Below are 25,578 nucleotides of genomic sequence, written 5' to 3'. Positions count from 1 at the left end.
CTCCAAATTTGCTAAAAAGGAAAAGATCAGCTTTGCAAGGTATTTTGGAACTTCCTGTCTGAATGAGCGGAAGTAGGAATGAGTTGAGGTTGGATGTATATAAAGGTAGTACTTTACTTATGTTGTTTTTTAATTTGAGGTGGAATTTCAGACCACTGGATTGTCTACAAGTGTATTTTTAAAAGCCTAGTCCAAAAATGAAAATATTTGATTGAAACACAGTTGACCTAAAACTTTGATAACATTGCAGCCAAGAGCTCTGGAATGTGTGGGGTTTTTTTCCTTTTTTTTTTTTTTTTTGTTTTGTAATAGATAGATATCTCTAATGTGTGTGTATGTGTGTAATATATGTATGTGTATATATGTGTGTATATATTCATATATATGCATATATGTATTTATACATATACACACACCATCTTCCTTAATAAATGCCAACCTCCATGTGATACAGTAGGGAAAATTTTCCTTATAATCAGATTTTTCTTTAATTTGCTTATTGCTGAGTTTCTAGCACCTTTTCCAGAGATAAGGTGAGCCAGTGAACTGGTTGGAATATTGCCTCGATACTGAGTTAAGATGATGAAGTGTTCAAGCCTAATTTTGCCTGTGTTTCTTTGGGCGTTTCTTTTCATTTAGATATGGCAAAAATAGCTGTCCTTCAGTGTCCTTCATTTCTGATAGAAATAGCTAGATGCCACTGGAGACATATTTTTATATTTATTTATGAAGGTATATGTATATATACTCATATACCTATATGCAGGATGTTAAGCATCAACTGTCCYAACTGTACTACTTTGGTTACTGTTATTCGCTCCAGTAGCCACTCTGCTGACCTCAGTTGCAAAAGGGTGAGGGCACGGATAGATGAAGAAGCTTTCTGAGGATAGGCAGTGGAGTGTAGAAGGTATTGTATTTATTAAATGTTGGTTCCCTGGAGCATATTGTCATCCTCATTTAACAGACTCCTGTAGGAGAAGTTCTCTCTTCTGCTCTGTTTTTATACATTCTGTTAGCCGCTATCCTAGTAAATAACTGGAATACCTCACTCTAGGTTTCATGTCTGCATCTTTAGGGAGGGGGAAATTTTTCATTTTGTGTACTGCCTGCAGGTAAGTTAGAGGTTTGCTATGTTCATATTAAGAATTTGTGGAACAGCAGGGAGAGCAATACCACCTAGCAGAAAGAGGTTGTTGCAAAAGCTTGATGAGGGAGGTATTTTGAAAGAAGAGAGATATGTGCCTTAGTTAGATTAATACACATTCTTTCACCAAGGGACTGACTGTCAGTTTTAATTTGAAAGCAAACTAGTTGTTATGTCTGACAGCCTGATGTGCTGGGAAACATGATAAATACCTTGGTACCAAAATCATTTTCAGCTCTATTATCTTAAATGTTGTTTGATTTAGTGAGAAAGAAAGAGCTGAAACACGTATGTTTTTAGGAACAACCACCTCTAAATTATTCTTATGTAGAAATAATGCAAACTTTTGTACTCTTTACATCAAATGCTTTAAAAACTATTGTACTTCTGTTTCATAATCTTTTCTAATTAACACAGGCATACAAATACTGCTAGTTTTGGTGACATGATAGAATGTTTATCCCAGTGTTTTTAGTCCTGTTAATGTATTCTTCCATACTCTGGTGTATTTGGGACAGAGAACAATCTGAATTCCCTAAACTATCAAGATGTAAAACTAAAGCATTAATTTGCATTTTTTGATCATAAGAGGTTTCGTTAGAATCACTTGAACTAATTGCAAGCTTATTTTCCGGTTGGTATTAAAAGGACAGCAAGGTCACTGATCAAAGCAAAGACTCAAAAGAACTGCTTGGCAATTGACATAGACAGACTTGGAACCAATTTTATGAATCATCGAAGTTTTATTCTTATCGCTTCAAACTAGTGTAATTAGACATTACCTCTTAGGCAGTCACASAATGTGCTTGGTTCTCTCCAAAACGAAAGGAAGCTTGCCAGAACACTGCTGTGAGCCTGGCTTTGAAGTAGATAGCATAACGTTTTCTCAGGAAGGTAGGACTTCAGACAACACTCTGGATTAAGTGCTGTCTTTTTAGACAGCCATCTTACTGCTGGTACTAGGTTCACTTATGATTAAAATTCTCCTGAAGAAGTGACATAAATTTATCAGCTCTTGCCTCATGACTGTAGTAAAAAATGCCCAACAGTGCCAGTAAGATTTTTAGGAAAACTTTCAAGTTAAGTTTACTGTTAAGTAAATATGTGTCTAATCATGAGATGATGTTTCATCATCCACAGACTGTATTCTGTCTCTTAGCATTCCTTGTTATGTTCCTCTCCAGCTTAGCTGCTGGTGTCTTTTCCTCTCTTTCACAAGTCAGTCTTTTGTCTTTTTTTATCTTCATCTATTCTCAGCCAGTCAAGCTCATATATTTTGTCTTGGGGGGTTTTCTGGGCACTGGGTATAGTAAGGACAGTAGAGAAGCAATGATAATAAAGCATAGSTGGTATTTTATGTGTTGTTTCATGGGGACATTGCAGTCTGCCAAAACTGCAGGACAGTCACATTTGGCTCATGAAACTGAGGAATCATGTAGTGAGGGAGAACTGTATTTCCTGTGCTTTTGCACATCCCTACTGGATATGTGCAAGCACAAATRCTTTCAAAGTATAACCTACAAATAGAAGTGATGTATCTTATTAGACCAACTAACATACTTGGAAAAGTAGATGAGCCTTTGAGCTCACTGGCCTTTTGAGGCTTGAAATATTCAAACTTCTGTTTCAAAACTGAGAGTATTACCTATAGCTACATGTCTTGCCGTGTGTACATCCTTATGCCGTCATGGGAACAATGCTGTCACCTCAAGGCCTATCATACCGTGTACTTTTTTCTCACAAATGCCAGAGGGCATGTTCTTGACAAAGAAGCTACAGTCAAGCCTCTTCTTTAAGCTGTTAAAATGCTCCTGCTTCTTAAAGTTCTTTCCAATTTCAATGTGGCAGAACAATTTACCTTCCCCTGAAGACAATTATTCAAACAGCTGGATTACCATCCCTGTTTTCTGGGGGGGGGGGGGGTGTCAATGCTTTCTGTGTTAAGGAATTATTTTACCTGTAGAGGGGTAACCTCTTTGCTGTATTGGAAGTCAAGTCCTGTTGAGAGCTGTCTCAGTTCTGCTGTCAGTCATGCATGAATCTTTCAAGAAGTATCAGGATGAATTTTTCAAAAATTAGGAAGTAGTACAGTCTGACTTCTGTATAGCTAGAGGTGCTTTAGTGAATCATGTCATGTGAATCCTACCCACTAACTTCTGTTGTACATCTCTTCAAGGTCTTTTTTTTATTTCTTCTTCTTCTTTTTCCCTTCCTTAGCTGATGAATTCTAAGAACCAGATGTTTCCAGAAAACATCCCCTAGCTAATCTGTACACTGATCTTACAGTATCTTGGAAAAACAGAGGCAGGTGTTTTTTGCAGGTTTTTTGCAATTCAGAGAATAGGTAATGTAGAGAGAGTGAGATTATCATTCATCTGCTGCAACTAAACAGTTCAATGTCTCAGAGAGCATTTCCTGCCATGGATAAAGGATTCATTCTCACTGAGGTGGACATCATTTTGGGTGGAGTTCTCATAACCAGAGGAAATCTGTAGTGGATAAACTAAGATCTGGACTGTTGTGGAAACATAATTTAGTGTGGACAGAAATTTTTATTCAAAGCTTTGTATTTTTCATAGAAAGAAGTTGCCCCTATGTCTTGCAGTGAGAAGCTTTTTATTTAAAGTATGGGTATTAAACTAATTTAGGAAATGTTAATTTTTTTTCCTGGCTATGAAAATCATCTCAACTGGAGAAAGCTTTAGTGTGAAAGGTGTTACGTATTCATTTTAAGGGTATGTTGCTTATTCTTATGTCTGAGCTGCAAACAGGATGAAGTCTCTCAAACTCACTAAAGTACCTAAAGAAGGCCAGTCGCTAAGCAGTTTTAGTTGTTTGCCTATGTATATTTATTACATGTGTCATTTTTATGGCACCACTTTTATCAGAGGTTCCCTATTCTCCACTCTCAAAACTGAGGTTTTTAAGGCTTTATATTTGTAAATTGCTGTTAACCCTGACAGTCTGAGACTTGATTTCCTCCTCCATAACTCTGCTCTCCCGTGAAGAGGGGTTAACCAACAACCAACCAATCAATCTTTGGACAGCTTTGTATTATTTATTTTAGAGTGAAAGCACTGCAGAAAAATTAAACAATCAGTTTACAAGTTAGTTTTCGCAGGATTTGCCTAAGATGCTGCCATGTCGCAGGTTCACTAGTCTTCTATTAAGTCTAATGGCTTTTAATCCATGCAGCTTCTGTGAATCTGAACTGTATTGACTGTGGAGATCCATGCTTCCTGATTTGTTTACCTGCTAGGGATTTTACATGAGTTTTTCCCATGCAGTTTCAGGAGCTCAACCTTTATCTCATCCTTATATCAGAGATAGCTACTCATTAATAATACATTTTATTGCTGGAAGGCACTGGAAAAATAGCCTAGACTGACCAGATTAGTAATTAACATGTTAGAGGCAGTTAGAGGCAGTTTCTGTATAAATAGACACTATGAACCCCAAACACATGTGATTGAACTGAATCACATATTTTAGAAGGACATTCATCTCTTACAGCTTTACTCAGAAATTGGTGTGGGAGCATTTAGAGGTGGGATGCCCAACACTTGACACAAGCTGTAAAAGGAAGGTCAGTAACACTGTATACCCCTCTCTACAGTCTTTTCCCACCATGGCAGAATATCCTTTTGAAGTATATATTGGCAGGGTGAGAGTCCTGGGCTTAACCTGACAGCTCATCAGACTAGTTTTGGTCTTTCTATGAAACTTAACAAAAATGTGCCTTTTAAGACAGGTAACCCATATATTTTCTGTGTAACAAGGTCCAAATTAGGTGCACCTAGACTTTAATGTGCCACTGCATTTTTGCCGCTCTAGGCAGAACAAACTAGAATGTTTTCTGTATTACACAGGAGTTGAGTTCATAAATGCAAGGAAGAAGGAAATTGAACTCTGTTGTGCAAACAGCACTTTGTAAAAACTGTGTAGATAATAACTTCATAACTTTGTCTATATGACAAGCTTTTTTAGTGGGGCAAACATACTACTGCTGAAATTTGCCAATTTGCAGCTTTTTGGAGAGGAATGAATGTGTACATAGTTACTCCTAAAGCATAAAAAAGTAAATGTTGTGGATGTCATAATCACTTCAAGAGTTTATAGTTCAGTAATTATTTTTGGTATTTATTGTGGCATAATACTGTATAATGTCATGTACATGTCTCAACTTAAGTTTAAATTGCTTTATATGAGACTGTGTGTTTGGCACTGAAAAGATTCAGTTCTGCTATGTTAAAAGCTATGAATCAATTCATTGAAATAAATGAAAATAAAATCTTTAGAAGATGTAAAAATCATATTGGGAATTTTGATGTTTCAATCCCACCCTTACAAATAGCTTTTTTGTTTTCTTGAAGCACTTAACAGAAACTCCCAGTAGAGTAAGAATTTTGTTTGTTCCAAACAAAGGAAAGAAAATTCCCCGTGTTTAAAAGCACCAGAAGATCTTGTGTGTAACTTTTGGCCTGAATGGACTTCTCCATAATTACAGCCCAGTAATTTGTTTTGTTAGCTATTTCAGTGTGTGTTTGTGTCCTTTAGACTTGGTAGTTCTTGTAGTCCTCCAAAATGAGCTGCAGAATCATTGAAGACAGTTCTGCTTTATGAACTGTGTAAATAGGGGTATTCACAGGCCAGGAACGGTTGTTTGCCGTACTCTGAGCAGACTTAAGAGACTTGTATCAGATTAAAGGGGTAATATGACTCTTTCAAATCCACCCAAAGTGTCGTGACAGGCCTTTAGTAAGGGTGATCTGAGAGGAAGCACTTGTGCTACGTGTCACTGTCAGGAGGAGCCAACTGAGCAGCAAATACCAGAGAATGGATGATGCAGGAGAGTCACGTGGCCTTTTCAGGGTGAAGCCTCATGCAGGCATCCCCAGATGTTACAAATTGGGGCAACTGGGAACTACCTTTTGGTTCTCTCTACAACTCCGCTGGACCAAATTGTAGGATTGAGCTCTACTCAACAAAGTACCAGTGGGAGACAATGTGTGTGTGTATGTGTGTGTCTGTGCAAAAAATATGCACGCACAGTGGCATACTTCGCAAAGGAAGAAAAAGCCAGCAATCCTCATAGTGAAACATGCTGCAAACTGCCATGGGCATTTGAACCTCCAGAGATCCTGTCCTGAGCACTGAACCACTGCATCACTGTCGTGATGTGGATGTTATCTGCGGCCGACTGTCTGTTTGTTGACACTGCTAACAGAGCCTAAGCTAGCAGTTGGCCAAACCACCAGGGAAGACCCTGGAGTGCAGGTCAGGGATAAGGTCTCATTAGCAATGGTGTTTGAGTTGGCCTGTGCTTTCTTTGCCTGTTCTGTACTTAAGAGGACTATGATCTCTTGAGTTGTCAAGCCCACATTTTACACAGTGTTGTATTTACTTATAGTCAAATAGTTTATATAAAAAAAAAATTGGTTAGCTATTAAAAAATATTGATAGACTAGGAACAAAATCAAGATTGTGTTTGAGGTAGTGGACAACCAGCTCTTGCTTATGTTCTGTCCTGCTTAATCAGTGCATTCATCCTCAAATTCTTTCCACATTGTCCTCAAGGATAATGTAGATGAGGTATGAGATACTTCCCTTTCCATCACGCTTCTTTGATAGTGATTATTGGTGCCAAGTTGCACATTCCACTGAAAATTCAGAAGTGGTCTCTCAAGTGTAAGTGCCCTACTTGAGACTCTTGACTCAATTTTCAGAAATAGTGTTCTGTTTAAATCAAGTGAAACTGCATGCCTAATCCTTTTGAAAAATATGCCTGGGTATATTAATCTAAACATCAAGACTTCCAAGTCCAAGTTTAGAAATTGCTGTTTTATGTGCACAATAGCTGAGCTATCACACAGGTATTTCTTAGATTTTTCCAAGGACATAAACACTACCACATTACAGCTTCCCATTGGGRTGTTAATGTCTTGATCTGATCCAACACCTGACCTACCTGAAATAATTGCCAGTCTTCCCCTCAGGAAGGAAAGCCTTCATGAAGTTCCAAATATGCATCTCCATTTAAAAAAATGCATCTGAATAGTCACACCTCTCAGTCTGGTTTAAGTTTTTAATTAATTTGTTCCTAAAGATTAGGCACACACCTAAAAGGAATGGTAATAACTGCTGATCAAATTGTTTCGTATGCCAAGAATGGCAGTGAGATGACGCTAGGTAAAATCAAAATGAGGATTTTTGAACCTTCTTTGGTTGATGAGAAGGTTATAAGAGACTGCTTGCCAGTCTCTGAGATTTAAGAACTACTGAGATAAGAACTACTTCTAAGCATTCAGGGTGTACTTTCTTAATAGTTAGTGGGCTCATATAATGTCAAATTTTGAGGCTTTGACACAAATATAGGTATATCAACCCCCCCCCCCCCGCTTTTGGACATAGCAAGCAGTTTAATTGTTGCCTGCAGGATGTTAGTGGTCCTCACTTCTGACATTTGGGTTTTCAGTGGCCCTCCTGGTTACTTTCTAGTGGGAATACATCTGAGCCTGCAGGTTTCAGTCCCTCGTTCTTGTAGCAAGTAATGCCTACCTGGATTCTCTTCCTGTCCTGTCATCTAGGCCTGTCACAGGAGCTTATTCTTCCACTGTGTTTTAGGAAATTCTTCCTGATACTTCCTCAACTGTACTGCCAAAGGTGGAAATCCCAAGACAATCTCTTTTTTTCTTTCCTTTTCCCCTTTTGGCCCTACAGGTTCTTCTCCCCCTGTACTACCTGCCCAGTAATCACAAAATTCTAGAGATATCTGGTCCTGGGGAAAAATGAACCCTTCCTCTTCTTATTTCCACTCACAAATCAAGTAGCATGATTGCACTGTGGATTTTCTGAATTGTGGATGATGCTAGTAGCCTCTTCATGCTACATCAGGAAATGTTACCATTCTGCACAGAAGAGCTTCATAACAAAGCTTTCCTTTCTTGCTTAAAGCTCCTGTACAGTTTTTTACTTTCTGCTTCCCTTGATATGTTATGGTAATAAAAGAAAATTGCTATGGTAAAATTTTTGGAAATTTCTATCTGTGCAACTGGAAATGGCTAGAAGAGAGCCCTCTGATAGACAAAAGTGAAATTAAATCTCAGTTTGCAGCTGGTCATTATGTTTCAGCAATAGTATTGCTGTCATCTGCATGCCTAGGGTACATCTCCACGGAAAACTTCTCTATAAAGATTTTAAATAAATATGACAAGAGCCCAATACCCTTCTGTCAATTTTAATGTCATAGCAGCAAGTATTCAGAGCAAGTATGCACAAGAGGTCTATCTTCTCTTTTGAATGTGCAGGCTAATAGTAGGTATGCCACATTGGTTAATACAATTTTTTTCATAAATATAGAGAATGAAAATTAGAAAATTGTTTGGTCATTTAATAAATTAAGGATGTTCTTTTTACACCTGGTCCCTTTTGCTTCTCTGGTGGTAATGAACTCAAGATGAATGGTTAGGTATTTGGCATGAAAAGAATGTGCAAACTTGTCTGCTGGTGGGAAGTTTATAAATACCAGTTTATAAAATGCCATCTCAGAAAAGAATGTGAGAGGAGGATTGTAGGTAAATTCAAAGGCAAGCAATAAAGATAATCTGTATTATTTTGTATTCTTGTGTTCTTATTTGGGGTTCATAAGCATAACTATCATGTTTTGACCAAAACCTTTTAGCAATCCACCTGATTGTTTTTTCAGCCCTCTCAAGAAACTAGATTTTTGTAGGATCCCAGCATTATGCTGGTTGAGGAGCAGACTGAATTGTGGTCCTGTGTCAGCAATTCATTTGCACCTACCATATGGAACATGTTCTGGGAATCAGTATGAGACTGGGGAGAAGTGACCATGGATAGGCACCATTTCCCAAAATGTATTATGGTTGCACCTAGCCTTGTTGCTTTCCATTGACCTTTCCTATTTTATGTTTCAGAATTTTTGCCTCATCTGAATAATAAATTCAAATAATATCCCTAATTGTCAGTTAATGAAAACCCAGATTTTTTTTTCAATGCCCAGTTTTTAAGATTTATCTGTACTGTAAGTTATCAGATCAAAATTTAGAGCCTTAATGGAGTGCAAGACCTTTCTCAGATACAGGTATTTTTATCAGTGCAATTTCTCCTGTCTCTGTCCCTCTTGCTATTTACTTTCTTTCATGATACACTTTGCTGATGCAGTCAGGTTAACCATTTGAATCCTTTCTCAGTGTTCTATGGCATAACCATTTCTGACCAGTGTCTCTATAAATTTTCTCTCTAAGTTTGTGACATAGAGAAAGAAGATTAAGATCCAGAATAATAGGGCTTCTCTGAAGTATTTTTGAGACTTTTCATTGCAGAGTTTTTCAACTTTTTCTAAAATCATACAAATTCAGAGGAGTTCAGCTGAACCGTGGAGTGCATCATCTCACAGTACAACCTGCAGCAAAATTTTGTTGCTACAAGCTCCAAATTCCTGGTATTTTCTATTTACATAGGAAGTGAATATATTGCAAGTTACAGAGATGTTTTTTCAGGAAAGCAGCGGGTTTGGGGATTTGTTATCCAAAGAATGGATACACTTTGATTGATTAACTTGTCATGGTGCACTGTAAGGGTGGTAGCGTTAAAAACAAGCAGTAAACCAGCAGTTTGAGTACTAGCCCTTCTGGCTATGCGAAGAGTGTGCTGGGGCCAAGAGGCTGTTAGAAGTGGATAGTGGTGTTCGGGGGAGAGGAGGGCGGCAGGATCAGTAGCTCCCCTCTACCAAAAAAATTTTTCTTTGCTTCCTGCTCCTGCAGGTGTTGAGCTCCCTTCAACCACTTGCTTTTGTAATAAATACTAAATGGAGAAGTGTTTTATACTGAATTCTTAAAATAAGGGTAGCACAGTTGTTTAGCAGCAAGCCCCCGATGTCTAGGGAGTGGAATGGGAGTAATAGAAATGGAGGAGGGTTCAGAATGGGGGAAAGGGAAATTAGAAATATAAGGGAACCAAGAGATTAAAAATGGGAAATAGGTTTTTGTAGTGGAAATGTCTGCTATGTTTACAAAATATTTTTTCAAAATGTAAAACTTTGAAAAGAATAAGCTGCCAATAGTCATATCACATTATAAAAAGTCAGGCCCCATACCCTTTACAAATGTGCACACCTGGTTGTGCATATTATGGAAGGTGTACTTATTGTGGCAATTAATATTTCCACTTTTTAACTGCTTGAAAATCCAGGATTACGATGTCATATGTTTCTATTAATTTTTACACTGATGTAACTGGGACTCCATTACTCTGTTGAACTATACAGAGTAAAAATGACCTACTGTATCAGGAGAGATCTCTGCATTTGCATGTTAATGGAGCTCTATAAAAGCTATACCCTGGTTCATTAGGAAATAAAAAACTATTAATTAAAATGCTGAAGTTTGTATCTGAGTACACGTAGGATGAGAGAAATGGCCTTTTGAAACACACAAAGGCATCAAGGGATCTTCAGAAAAGAGTTTGTTGCTAATTTAACTTAAATTGGTGCTTAGGTAGATGCAATTTATTTTTGTAATAAGAAGTACATTTTAGTTCTGTACATTGTCGCTGATTGCAAAGGTGAAGATAATGATTTCTTAAAACAGCTTCCATTATTATATTGTCACTTGTTATAATATCCAGACAGTGGCCAGAGGTACTACCGCTAGGCAGCTGTTTTGGAGAAGCTGTGTTCTTGCTGAGGGCATCCTTCAGCTAGAATTACACAAACATAACTTCAGACAGCTCTGCAGCCACAACTATGCCAACAGGTAGTGGAGAAGGTAAAATATGTCATATTTGTGTCACCTTCACAGGAGTGTTCTCTCTGACAGAACTTCCATCATCTTTCCATTTCAATCGTTTGATATATGCAATCCTTTTTATTTCTGTTGTCTTCTGTATAGAAGCTACCAGTTTAAAATACCACTAATACAAACTACCAGTATAACATACCAACAGCAATACTGCTGTTTAATAAAGGTAAATTCTGGGACTGAGCGACTATTGTGCATAGTTGTTTTACTTTCATTCTTCAAAGAAATTGATCTATATAAGCAAGTGGCTGTTTGATTCTGTATGGTAAAAGTTAATATTGCCAGGTAGTTAGCTGTTATTTTTCAGGTTCTACAATATCTCTTTAAGAAAATGAACTGCTTTAGCTATTATTAAAGCAATTAAAAGCCATTTAAACAAATGAAACACTGGGATGTGACAGATCTAACTGACTGAACTAGAAAATTAGCAGTTGTTTTTGTTAGATTAAGAGAAAAATCACTAGTGGTATTGACTTTCAAGACTTTGTAGTTGCCTTAGATTTCTACATCCCATTGAAAGGAACTATTATATAACCATATTCAGATTTAACAGCACATTGATCTGTTATCCATTTACACTGTCACAGCCTTTATTATCACTTACAAAGCTAGACTTTTATTTCACACTGAGTGAAAGTTTACCATCTAAAAACACCTCTTGAAATCCTCTGAGTGTAATGCTTTTAAACCCCATTTCTGTTGATTTCTCCAGGGTTATTTTCTTTGTATTTTTTTAATGCCAGATTCCGGTCCCTTTGACATTAGCGGAAGTTTTGCAGTTCACTTTAGTAATATCAAACATTGACTCTCTGGATTAAGCCCTAAAGATAAGTATGAAAGAAGGAAGCAATCTTTTTTGATTCTGTTCAGGAGGCAGGACATTTCTGGATGAAAAATGATGATTCTGCCATTCATCCCTGCGTGGTTCAGCAGCAAGCTTAGCAATGGCAGCAGAGGAGCGAAGTGGTTGCTTCCTGTCCTTGACCTGACACCTCTGCTCTGTGGAGGAATTGAATTTCTCAAAATTCACTTAAACAAAGACCCATTCTTGTCAGAATTCCTTTGTTCCTTCTCTTTTGCCACATTAAAAACCTAGCTTGGTTAAGTTCATTAGTGGCTGGTTAGTTTTTTAGTATTAAAAGTAAGCTATTAAGGTAAAAAAATCTTTAGTTCTGTCTTCTGTCGCTCCTTTGTGATCTCTAAATGTGAGACTGTATATTAAAAGAATGTTTCGCTTGTTTTCTACATCTGAATTAAGAGGAGTTTCAGGGTCAAAGACTTACTAGTCTCATATCCTTAAGATAAGATTTCTCCCTCTAGGAATACCACTTACCACTGGAGAATAAGGAAAACAGTGTCAATAACTTTGGCAGGGTTTAAACTAAAGCAAGTTCCTGGCCAGTACAGTTTGCACCCCCAATCTTCCCAGAGAGATCCAATACTGCAAGACTGTTTTCCTGAGCTTCCAGGATGCCACTGTACCTTTGTTGTGCTCAGTGGCTCATTGAAACGTACATGAACTTCATTGTTATCTGCTCTGCTGCAGGGGGAGCTGTGAACATGCATGGAAGTAACCCAAGTCATGCCAGTTTTAGTCTGAGTTGGCTTTGAAGAGCTTCCAAGCACAGTAGGGGTGTTACTACAGAATGGAAACCATATAGAATGAAAAGTGTGAAATGGGGTTGAGGAGGCTCCTTGTTAATAGTGTTGAGCATGCGGAAGATGATATAGGATTTATACACATACAGACGCATATATGCACATTTGTCTTTTTGTGCCTGGAGTAAGCTTATGGTTTGGAATAATAAGAAACTTGTGCTTTTCATTGTGCAAAGCAGTAGGAGAGTGGAAGGTACACATCCACTGAATGCATGAGGGCTTGAGATAGATGGGAAAGCAAGGTTCAGATGTGAATTGAGTGGTCCAGACAGCTGGGACATGGTGGGCCACTACTGCATGTCTCTGAGATGACCATGAATTTACCAGAGCAGGAGGACACAAATGAGAAGATTTTAGCCTTCTCATTTACTTGTACCTTCCACATCTCTTTCGATGCACTGCCATCATATATTCCTAGCACAGTGTCACAGCTTTTTTCAAATTCTACCCCATCTTCCAGCTGCTGGGAGATGGAAGAGCTACAGCAGCGCCACAACTGGATGACACATCCTGGTAGCTGAGACACTGCAGACAAGGCCCGTTATCTTTCTGTCCTCAGGGTGGAAGCATGTTACTGGTGTGGGACATACACGGAGATGCACTTTAGCAAGTGACTAGTACATGGAAGAATTAGTCCTCTCCCCCCTGTGCACCATGAGATCATGCTGGCCATTTTGCAGACATTTAGAGCCTGCCCTACTTCATTCTTTTTTTTAGAGCTTCCTTTGAGTTTTGTTACCATTTAAATACTACTTGCTTGATGTCAACTTTCATAGCTATCATTTTTCCACAGTTACGTGGCTATAGCAGGCTAATGCTGCCTCTACTGCCTGTGCAAAGTTTGTCATTGGTGTTCACTGACAGCTGTGGAGATACTGGGATGACAGAGTTGAACCTTATTAATGAACCAGCAGCAGGAGAATTATGGGTTATTTATAAATTCTCTGAGTCTATAGAAAGGGTAAAATACTTAAATCTTCATTTTGTGATCAGAGGAAGAAATGAAAGAAATTTACTATCTGATAGCAATATCATATACAACAATGTAGGTAAGAAATGGTGAATATCTTTCTTAAAGAAATTTCTTTTATGGCTAATACATGCACTAGAAACAAAGATGAATGAGAGGCTGGTGAGATTAATCAGGCCATATGCTGCAATAAGTTGACAGTGAATGTAGGAACAATGAGTGTCAGTCAGTTGTGATTAAATATAATGGCCAGTGATTTACCATCTCATTAGAAGATTAGGACACTCAATTTGCTTGTATGTGAATAGCAAAACAAATAGTCATTAAAATGTCCTGATAGGGCATTAAGTTCTTCCTTAAGACTCGTGAAATTTCATTAATTTTGCCTGCATAGGAAGAAGAACAGTTTAGCAGAGTGAAAAATATCTCATGGGATTTGTTAGAATGCAGACTAATACACAGGGACAAGAAAATTGTTTTCCAAAAATAGTGACTGTAGATATGTGTATGAATTTGTCTGTGTATATACACTGCATTTCATCAAGATTTTGCATCGAAGGGAAGCATTGCTTTAGCTTGTTTTAGTATTTGCCACAGCACCTGGATTTCTTTGAGGTTGTTCTGTAGTTCCCGTACACAACACTCAGAGGTTCAACAGTGCCATCCTGTGGGTGATCTTAAAGGTTTGAAAGCATGACTATGGCAGATTAAATAAATGACCTCACCAGGATAAATTATCACAGAATATCAGATATTGTATGGCCCTGTGCAATCAACTAGAATATTTCCCTCTGGTAGTCAGCCAGGCTAATTATTACTTTTTGTCCAGAAAATTAATAACCTAAATGCATTATAACCAACTGGAAAGTATTACAGGCCAGCTGATGAGCAGTGTACTTGTTATTCTTACCCTATTGCTGAGAAATGTATTTTTAATCATCTCAGTGTGTTTTTAATCGTCTCACAATTTATTTTCACAGACAATGCCAAAATCAAAGGCAACCAAGTAAATTCAAATAAGAACCACTATAAAGATGTATCTGGACATCTTTAAAGAGGCACTAAACTGAAACTAAGAATAGTTAACTCTCATGTTTTATAACCAGAAAATATGAATTCTCAAGCAACCTTGAAGATTAAGTTAGATGGTTTAAACAACTCACCAGAATACTTTTAGTTCCAGAAAGATAAGGGCAGGATTAAAGTCTAAAATTTTGTTGATTGAAGATGAACTTCTGCTTAGAACATCTGGAGAACTTTCTATTAATACACTGAATATTATTGCAGGGCATATTCTAATAAAGTGTAAAATGGCCAAACTTCAGCCTGCTTTAATTGGGGAAGAGTTGGGGGATCAGTGGGTAATTGTAGCTCATACTATTTAATGTGTGTTTTTCACTTTGCTTGTCTAAGCAACTTGTTCATGACTGAGCGAATGATGTCTTTACTTGGAAAAGGAGCAATGCAATAAAAGGCAAGCTGCTCAGTGGAAGGTTCTGCACATTTTTGCTGGTTTGGGGTGTTTGAGGGGTGGTGTGCATGGTGTCTGCATGCTGCCTTTGCCTGCTTGCTCCATGGTTCAGAGAGTTAGGAAGTGGAGTTGCATCTTGTATTTAGGTGCCTCTTCAATTCACAGCCTTTAGCTGGAATTTGTCCTTTACACTCCATAACTAAAGAGGCCAGTTATAGGTCTCTGTTCATGCCAGTGGACGATTTGATTAAGACAAGGAAACACCACATTATGGACTCCACTGTTACTTTTCGGTAGTTCAAAATTTTAATGTTATTTGTGGTTCCTAAGTCTTTGAAAAGCACCTCACTGTTAATTTTTTCATGTCTCAATTTGCCAGGCTCCCTTAAACAGTAGAAAATGGTCAGCCATAACAAGGCATACAATTAACTCCCACGTATATGAAAAGATAAACATGTAAATTATTCACATTTAGAAGACTAGTGTACTTTTAAAGTATTTACCATTTTTGTATCTATTTTGACTAAAAATCTTGTAGCCTAGCAAAAGACTTGCATCTGTGTGGTTCTATCCTTTTTTAAGTAGGCTAACCTGTTTAAATGTTGGCATATTGAGAATCTTGAGACTGTGCTTCTACCCTGACTTACAGTGCTTAGATGAATTTTGGATGAATCAGATGTATTAGGAAAATAATCTCTTGTGATATTTAACTGAAGGCAGAAAGGATAATGACATATCAAAGTTTAGCCTCTGCACAGAAGAAATTTCTTTGTAGTCTGTATCAGTTTAAGATTAACTTGAGCCCCAGAGCATCAGGATTTGTATAACTTTTACACATTTTTATCCTAACTGATGTGAACGTGTTTCCGTCATATAAATGTCTAATTCTGTTTTTGAATCTTGCTAAGCTCTTGATCTTAACACTTCGTTATTTTCAGRAAGTTCTGCATTTAATTTTATGGTATTTTAAAGGTATCTGCTATTATTCGTTTTAAATGTATGTCTTTTGTTTTCTTTGAGTGATGCTTTATGCTTAGACTATGAAGAAGGTAAATGGGAACAAAATTCTCCACTATTTTGTATATTATATACAAATAGGTCTTAGTTCTTTCCTCATATAGAAGGTTGTCTATACTCTCATGATTATTTCTTCCATCTTTATTTCTGCTCTAATTCTTCTGTTATGGTACTCCTGGACTGAAAGTGATATTTTAAATTAGGTAATAGTATGAGATACTATATTTACCATTGTTTTTTTCTATTCTTGATTTGTCCTAACATGGTTTTTTGGTTCTGTGATCCCCAGTGAACACAGAACACTAGCCTGTTGTGCTGCATGCAGCGAGACCCGTTTCCCTTTCAGGAGCTTTTATGGTTAATGTAGACAACAGAGATGCACATGCATGGTTCAATTTCATAGTTAGTTTAAATGTAGGCTCTTGTTCCCAATTGCACTTTGAAGGATGGTGATAGTCCTTGCTCCAGATCAGAGCTGCTGCTCCAGCAGCCCCTGGAAGCAGAGTCTCAGACTTGGACCCTGTCCACCAGGTAACAGCATGATGCGCGGTTCGGGTGCTGCAAGCAGGAGAGTGGCACCAGACGTCACTCCGCTGCGTGGCTGCAGGGACGTACAAAGATAGTTAATGACTATAAAATTCACTACTAAGAAAACTGATTTATTCAGGTTCTCTCTTAAACAGAATAGGATAAATCATCATCTTCCCTGTGTATTTTCTGTGGCCTTAGTATTATTAATGCCTCATTTCATCTAGTTGATGATCTTTTCAAGTGTTCCACCTTCTTTGTGATTTACTTGCAATGTCAGATAAAGACCTTCTTTAAGCTTTAGCATTTGACATAATAGAAGTCTTTTTATTTTATTTGAATACAATCAGGATAAATGTATCCAACAGAGATACTGATGTTAAACGGGTGCAGTTCCTAAAAGTATCGCACATGTAAAATCAGAATAAGTTCTCTGAATGTTCAGATCTTAACAGATGTGTTCTTTTTCTCCATATGTTATAATAAAATGAGTGTTCATTCTGAAAGTATTGACGCACACTCAAAGCAGTCTGGGCAAATATGCCCATGTATTCCTTACACAATATCAGCTCTGGCTATTATTTAACTTTAAATAAATGTGCCCATTAAATGGCTTTAAAGGTCCATATATGTATATAAGAGTTCCTTTTTAGTCAGAAAGTAATATTTTTTTCTCTTTCTTTTTTTACTGACGCCTAGACAAAGGAATGCTGCATCTTCAAAACACATCTGTCAAACCGATTCTCATCAGATTAGGTATATCCTCAAAGCAACCATCACAGCTTACAAAATACTTAGAAATGTAGGTTGTGCTTTGCGTAAAACACCAATTGAATTTAAAGCACTTGAAATTGTTTTACAGATGTAGCAATACTAGCCTGCACGTATTTTCCATTTTTGTTTCTGTTTTTGGTGGGTTCTTCAGGAAGATAGTGAGTGATGCTGGAATACTACAATCAAACGAGGTGTCTTGGAGTGTGGTTATGAAACTGTGTTCCTGGGAGCTAATCTGGGTCCACAGAAGCGCATGGTTTGAGAACCTGGCAGTGGGGATTGAATTTATTGCAAAGTATGGTGGTAAGCAAGCAACCTATACCACGTTCAGCAAATACAGGCTCTTTTCGGGAAATATTGTTTTGAATTTCATGCATGATCCGAGCACAGTGAACACTGAAAGGTCAGGATAAGACGATAAGAAAAAGCTTTTTAATAATGTAATGTCAAACAGATAACTGGTTCTCTGAGTGTGATTAAAGCCAGATTCCATGTATAATTAAAGAATAAGTGCTGCAGGTTTTTTTCTCCATTTACTGTTCATTTCCTTTATAATTCCTAGTGTTAAGTTTATAAACAGAACCTTCAGCCACTGCAGTGCATGTATGTTTTCTTAGTTAGAGTTATTTCTTTGATTTTGTCACTCAGCATACAGGAAATCTCATCTAGAATATAATATACTGATTGGCTTAGTACAATTAGGGTAAAATGAAAGTGTTTGAGTATTGATCTTTGCTTATTATTAGTTTATACTAACAGAAAATTAGACTGAAGAAGTGCTAATGCAGCTATCAAAATTCTCTTTGTCATTACAGGAAATATTGCTGGTACTCTTAAATGGAAGTCTCTTAAAGCATAACTTCCTTTCTTTTCCTCTATTTCTGTAAGTCATCTAATCCTGTCTCCCTGGTCTTTTAAGAATTTCTAGAAGGGATGATGACTGTTGTTAAAGAATTAGGGTATGTAACGATACCATGATTTAATCAGGGCTCAGATAATATTTATTAGACCATTATATCATGATCTAATAGTATGCTGAGTGTCACCTTGACATCATGTAACATCATAATAATAAATCTTTACAAGCTGTATAGTTGTAAAGTGTGTCATAATAATCAATATCATTCCCCTAATAAATCATTTGGTTTATGTTGTTCCATCCCCATCAGCTGTGACATCCTGGTTTTGGGACCCTCTCATGGGCCATGTTAATGAAACATTTGCTGTGAGTCCCTGGTTATGGACAGGTTCAGAGGGAGGTGTGACTTTACCTCCACACCCTCCTTTCCCTTGGCGGTGCCTCAGACTGTATGTTTTTAAGGACATGTACATCTATTGCAAAGATTTTGGGGAGCTGCTGGTCTTGACCCTGCTGCAGACTTCATACCAATATGTGGTGATACTTGTCCAGAAGACCAGTTGCTGAGCATTTAGAGTTTAGATGTTATGGCAACGTTCACTACCGAGGATGAAGTATTATGTGTGGCAGCCTGTCTGCATTTTGGCCTCCATGCAGGGGTTGCCAGTTTAGTAGATGAGTGGCCCTGGGCATTTGATCCCTTGTATTGACCAGGTTTCAGAGTTGAATTCTGCCCTTGAGTCTGTTCCTATTAGCATAAATGGAAGTTTGCACATGAAAAAACACGGGTAAAGTTTGCTTTATGGTTTTTATTGTTTGTTTTATTGCAGACATGATTCTCCTATGTATTGGAGTAGGTAAATATCTGCTTGAAAATCTGTGATTAAAGTATTGGGTGTGTATTTTTCTGAGACTCAGAATCTTAATCCACTTGACTGACAGAAATAAACTTGTTTTTTAATTTATTCTCAATCACAGCAGTAAGTTTAGTCCATCTACTACTTTCATCATCTCCTGCAATATAAATATACTAAGCCTAAAATACTGCTGGCAGCTTTTGTATGTAATTTGAGGATTAAGAAAACAATACAAACAAACAAACTAACTAACTAACCAAGACTTTCAGCTTTAAGTAAAGAACACAGTATTGTTGGACTTCCACTGCTTTCTATCAATTAACCTGAAATAATAGCAGCCAAAACCCACAGGTCTGTATCAGTGTTCGTGGCTGAAGTATACTAAGTAGTATGGTAAAAGAAATTTGAAGAGAAATTGTCTTGTCTATTTGAAACATTCATTAATTGCCAAGAATGACACTTTTCATTGTATATATGTTCTACTTTTGATTTTTACCTTCTGAACAACTCATAAAAATAATCCTTCTTATCTTTTTCAGCCCACCTAAACCAACTGTGTTTATCTCTGGTGTCATTGCAAGGGTAAGATTACTATTAAGTTTCTTTCAGACGTAGAAAAATGATTGTGGGCTTTTCAAAATTATCACTGATCAGAGCAAGATTAATCTTCTTCATTACGCTTCCTCTTTTATGAGAAAGTGCTTTATGTTTTGTATATTTGTCTAAATCACTTTCAGCATTCTTTTTGGTTTAGTGTGAAATTGAAATTATTTATTGAAATGACTTCTACTGTTTTACTTCAAATTTAAGCACTTAAGGATTATTGGATCTTCTTTCCATATCTAAGCTACATATTACTACATCCATTTTCTTTGAAAGCAATTACATGCAAGTCTGTTGCTATAGCTTGATCTGTGATGAGGAGGGATGCTTCTGCCTGCGATGATGCATGTTTCAAGATAGTGAGGTACCATATGTGCCTTGAGGTAATTGGAATTCTAGGAGTTGTTCCCTGGATTTTAACAGCAAGCAAGGCCTGGAAATCCATAAGCTAAAACATTAGTATTAACTAGTCATTAGTCGTGTGATCAGTAGTTCACGCCATATGCATTGTGATAGTGTTTTTGTGCCAGCCTTACATGATGGTTATCACTAGGGTGTAATATGGTTACCTGTAAGATGTTGTGGCTGTGTCAGATCATGTAGGTGGTAAAGACAGGGTAGCAGATAGGTGCTAGTGTCAGTGTGAAGCTAGTGTATATCCTTGACCTTCGTCTGCACCAAGGTGGATGCCCACTAGGCATCTAGGTCCTGGGCTGCATTAGCAGGAAAATAACTGGTAGATCAAGGGAAGTGATTAACCCCCTCTACTGAGTGCTCATGAGACCACATAAGGTCCACTTTTGGACCCCCCCCATTTCATCCACTTTTGGACCCCCCCATTATATGAAGGGTGTTGATAAGCTGGAGTGAGTTCACTGGAGGGCCCCAGGATGGTCAGGGACTGGAGCACTTGCCCTGTGAGGAGAGGCTGAGGGACCAGGGCATGTTCAGCCTGGAGAAGAGATGGCTTTGGGGGAACCTAACAGCATCCTGCCCCCAACTACAGAGCGGTCACAAAGAAGATGGGGGTAGATTGTTCACAGTGGTGCATGGCAGGAGGACAAGAGACAACAGACACGGATTGAAATGGGAGGGTCTGACTGGATGTAGGAAAACCTTTTTCACTGTGAGGATAGACAGGGAGTAGAATAGGTTGCCTGAAGAGGCTGTTCAGTCTCTGTCCTTGGAGGTTTGCAAGACTAAACTGGATAAAACCCTGAGTAATGTGGTCTGACCTCATAGCTGACCCTGCTTTGAGTGGGAGGTTGGACTAGAGACATCCTGAGGTCCCTTCCAACCTGAATTATTCTGTGATTTTGTGATTCTAAGATATGCATTTCTGGCTAACGCTTACAGATGGAACCTGTCATCTGCTCAACTGCTAAAGCCCCCACAAGTCATAAAAGAGCTGCATTCACATCACCTGTTTGAGAAAACAGGGTGCGAGGGGTCAGAGAAGTATGGAAAAGGCAAACAACCGCACAGAGGGGAAAGAAGGTAGAAAATGTCAAGTCTGAGAAGAAAAGATCTTTAAGAAAGAGGAAGCAACCTGGAGTGGAGAACAAAATGAAAAAAATGTACAATATTAACCTGGTGATCAAGAAAAAAAAAAAAGATGTCAGACTAGAAAGGAAGAATTAGGCTTACGTTGAAATGGGGCCAGAAGTGAAAGAGATGTTCTGAGACATCTGCTTTATACAAAATACCTTTGTGCAACATTGTCACCCTGTGAACCCATAGAATACAGCATGTTCCTGGTTTATAATACGTTTGTCTCAATTTTTAAGCAGGGTGGTTGTGATGCTATTCTCTTCTCCCTGTCGCTGAGCACTGCTAATATTTGTTTCCCATTGCTTTGTGAAAACCTTGTGGGACTGACCCGAGAAAGGATAGTTCTAAATAGGAGACATAAGTATTACACATCAACTGATACTGTAGAACACTAGCAAGTGAGAAGTAACACTAGCAGACCTTGTTAAAAGAACATGTTAAACTTAAAAGCTATCCAGCTGTAAAATTTGAATTGGAAGTAGTGTTAGATCATGCCTTTCTTCTTGCAGAATTGGTATTCCTGCAATTGGTTTTCTTGTGCAGGTAATTTTTCAAGCTGCCTTACCTTATTTTTAAAATAATCTCCCATTTTTTGTTGCTTTGTGAAAAGCAAACATGTCAAGTAGTTCTGACCATACGGAGCCAGTAAAAGTGACTTGGCACAAGAAGCTATAAGACCCTGAAGATAGAACTGTGTTTTTTCTCTCTGGTCACTTTAAGGTACTGTGTTCTAAGATGCTCTGTATAATAGGAAGAAGTGAAAATTGTGTAAGTGTTATTTGGAAGTTGGTTAAAAGATTGGCAAGATAGAATGCATATAGGGTTACTTCAGGGGAATATAGAACACTGTCTTCCACCTGCTTTTTACATTTTTAAAAACTTATGTCCACTTGACCTGTAAAATACGCTTTTAAGATTTCTTTAATTTTTCCTGGTGTGTTCTTCAAACAGGGTGATAAGGACTTCCCTCCAGCTGCAGCTCAGGTAGCTCACCAGAAACCACATCCTTCTGTGGAAAAGCTCCCTCATCCACAGCATGTCAACCAGCACATCCACCAACCTCGCAAGTGAGCCCTCCGTCAAAATCTCAGCCAAAATACCATCAATGAATACATTTTCAGGAGAGGAAGAAAACCCTTTAGGATTCACACTACCAAATCAGTAAAATTGGCCTCTAAAACAATATGTTGTTTCTTTTACTTTAATTCTCAAGAGTTAATAAGAATGGAGACATTGTTCAGTTGTTATCCCAGTGGAAATTTTGCCCTTTCTCTATTATGTATTTGCTGATCAGGGGTGTTATTCAGTTTCTCCAATTTACCTTTTTTATACGACTCTTTTATTGCAAAGGCAAAAATTCAAAATGAATAATATAGTTAATGATTTTAAAACTTTTACTTTTAGCTCTGGCGTTGCAATAGCACATAGTTAATGTAGTTTTTTATGCTAAACCAGTAAGGAAGAATAACCCCTTGGTACTGGTACTTTTGCTATCTGGAGAGAGCTTGTTGTGTATGTTTGATGCAGAAATTGGTGGTTGCCTTGATTTCATAGACTGCTTGAGGTCTTTAGTATCCTAAGACATAATACCTCAGCGGCAGTTCCATCTCATTTCAACTAGTAAGATGATAAAAGGGTCCAAATATATTTTCAAGTGGGCACAAATCCAGCTGAATCTTCCTTATACTCCATTGTGCGCACCCAGTCTTGTTGAAGTTCTTCCATGCAGGCTTTGCACATTTTGAGCTCTGTGGGTATGAACAGGAGTAAGAAATCAGTTTCAGAAACACTGCTGCTGTATGCAAATCATTTGTGATCTAATTTGTCTCACGGGGGGCTGTATTTTTATGAGGTGATCATTTCTCAATTGCAATAGAAAGCTGAAGGAGTTCAGGACCTTCCAGAATTGAACTTAAACTGGAGAAAAATCTGTTTGTTTTTTTTAACTTGCAGTTTGAAATTATTATTGGAAAATAAGAGATATCACTAGTAAATGTGTTTGACTTTATGACCCAGCCTTTGTTGTGCACCATATGTTTTTCCTAGTCTTTTTATTGTGAATAAGGAAAGTAATGGTAGAAGTGAAATAAAAAAGTTACCTTACAAACAGAGCAATTTGATTAGATTTCACCATGTAATTAAATCTTTTTGATTGCACTGTTCAAAATCACTTAGCTCTATCATCTTCCTTCCACAACTCATCTCTATAAAACCTGTGAATATAATTTTTTAAACATTTAACCAACATTTTTAAAGTGTACTTCAGTTTTTAACTGAATAAAAATACACTACAGGTTCTTGTACCCTCTAGGTTTATAAAACTTTTAACAACCTCAAAAAAGGTGGGTACTTGAGCTAGCGCTGCAGTCAGTCATCTGGCAAATTAGTGGAAGTTTGGGGTCACTTGGGGCTTTACTAGCTCATTTATGTTTAAAATCAAATAGTATGGAAGAATAGTAAGGACAGTTTCAAAAATATGAATTTTTAAAACATCTGCAGATTGATTAATTTTCCCATGTGTAGCTGAATAAGAAAAAAATAAAATGATATGAAATATGACCCATTTCATAAGGGGAGAACTGACTTCCTGTGGGTGCAATGGACATGGCCTGTCCATCTCTTAGTAGGCTTGAAATGGAAAGAATGCTTTGCAAAGGAGGGAATTTCACCTCATGTGCATAGATATATGTATTCTGCACCCAAGGAAGGCTGTACAATCTTTACATGCAGTCCTTATTTTCACTTTAATTATATAGCTGTACTTGCCTTAAGGAACGAACATTGTTTATTACAATTATTGTATATGAGAATATGCATAATTTGTAAAATATGCTTTTTGTTTCTGATGGCAGTTCTTCTGAGGCCTTGTTGGTGGCCACTCATGAGTATACAAACGATTCACACATGAGTAACTTATGAATAAGAATAGAAGTGTTGAACCCCGTGGAATATCTACACGAGCTAATTTGCTGGCAGGAGTGTTTGCAGATTCAGGACAGCAAACAGTGGTATCTCATTAATAGTACAGACAATAGTTGTCAGTCTGCTGGGCCAGCGCAACAGCAAATCATCACAGTCACCTGATATGGTGTAGCTGCTGCCTCACAATGTGCTGGGTGGATTCAGCTCTCCTGGTGCTGTATCTGCATCTGAAGTGGTGTCCAGACTGTAGCCAGTGAGGATATAGCCAAAGCAGTCTGTAGAGCGTAGGTATGACTTATTTGACCAAATGGAAGTGTCTCCTGTAAGATGAGCTCAATCCCTCTCGACTCCTGTAGTGGAAGACAAGACACATACCTCAGTGTAGATGCACAGAACTAGATGGGCTGGATACCTCTCATCTGTATCTAGTAATAGTGGGTACAAATGTATCTTTCTACCTTCCAAAAGCAACACCACATTTCAATTCTAATATTAAAAGTTAGGAACATGGATGCTTTGCGTGTTAGTTCTATATATACAATATATATATAGACAATATCTGAATTTTGTCTTTGATTACTTAGATGGATATGTTTTTACAGTGGAATATGACTCTCAAGATAGCTTTAGTGGCTTTTAGAGTGCAGGAATTCCTATAAGGTTAGCAAATGTCTCTGCATGAAAGTATACTATATATTGTTGGAAGGTATCCATGTTTATGTGTAGGTGTCCTTACCAAAGTATTACCTTCCCCGAAATAAAGAATTGTAACTGGTGACCTGGATTGTCTACTGATGATTRTTGATACATTTTTAATAAATAAATATGTTAAAATAACATACAAGCATAGCAGATGTTCAGAGGTTACCATGAAATGATTGTTAAAGAAATTTTCCGGAATTGTCAATGTGGCAATAATGCAACAATAAAACATTGCTCTGAGGTTGTATATTGGGCTCATTTTTCTGTAAATGCAATGTAAATGTGCAGGGTGGAGTTTTATGGGGTTTTATTTCAGAATGTGGAACACTTAATCAACATTTTATAGCTAGTGATATTTATTGGGAAGTTTTATGACACAGTGGATGAGCTGTTTTGAATAGTCCAGTCTCATTTAAAATAAAACTAGGCACTGCCATGAGAAGGGAAGTTGCTGTTTTTCGTTATGAAATTGAAGATCCCCACTATGTCTTTGGGAAGCTGGAGAATCTAAGTGTGGTAATAAAACAGTTTGGTAAAGGAAATGAGATTTAACATTTTCCATCGCCTTTCGAGTTCTAGTCTTCTCTCAGGAAAAAAGATTTATAATCAGAAGAAGTGGCAAACTTCTCTTAAGACTGCAGTTAACATTACATACTTTTGGCATCCTGTATTTAGTATATCTATGGTGTATATATAG

The 25,578-nt window shown here is 37.6% G+C and overlaps 1 protein-coding gene across 10 annotated transcripts in view; it reads left to right on the top strand.

Annotated features, from left to right (window-relative positions):
* Positions 1-25,128, top strand: part of DAP (death associated protein) — a 43,086-nt gene extending 17,958 nt beyond the window's left edge. For 2 of the 10 annotated variants that reach the window (XM_026056874.1, XM_026056872.1), the window contains exons 3-7: positions 17,313-17,369; positions 17,539-17,690; positions 19,077-19,103; positions 19,643-19,685; positions 21,063-22,200. In XM_026056874.1, the coding sequence (XP_025912659.1) occupies positions 17,313-17,369; positions 17,539-17,690; positions 19,077-19,103; positions 19,643-19,685; positions 21,063-21,207 (424 nt within the window). In that variant the 3' untranslated portion in view covers positions 21,208-22,200. The other 8 variants (XM_026056876.1, XM_026056880.1, XM_026056877.1 and 5 more) reach the window with 8 other exon arrangements.
* Positions 25,129-25,578: the final 450 nt, after the last annotated feature.

The sequence above is a fragment of the Apteryx rowi genome, unplaced genomic scaffold (assembly GCF_003343035.1).
Source record: "Apteryx rowi isolate R43461 unplaced genomic scaffold, aptRow1 scaffold_1332, whole genome shotgun sequence".
Taxonomy (NCBI): Eukaryota; Metazoa; Chordata; class Aves; order Apterygiformes; family Apterygidae; genus Apteryx; species Apteryx rowi.
The sequence above is the reverse complement of the archived record's forward strand: the minus strand, read 5'-3'. Positions and strand labels throughout refer to the sequence as shown.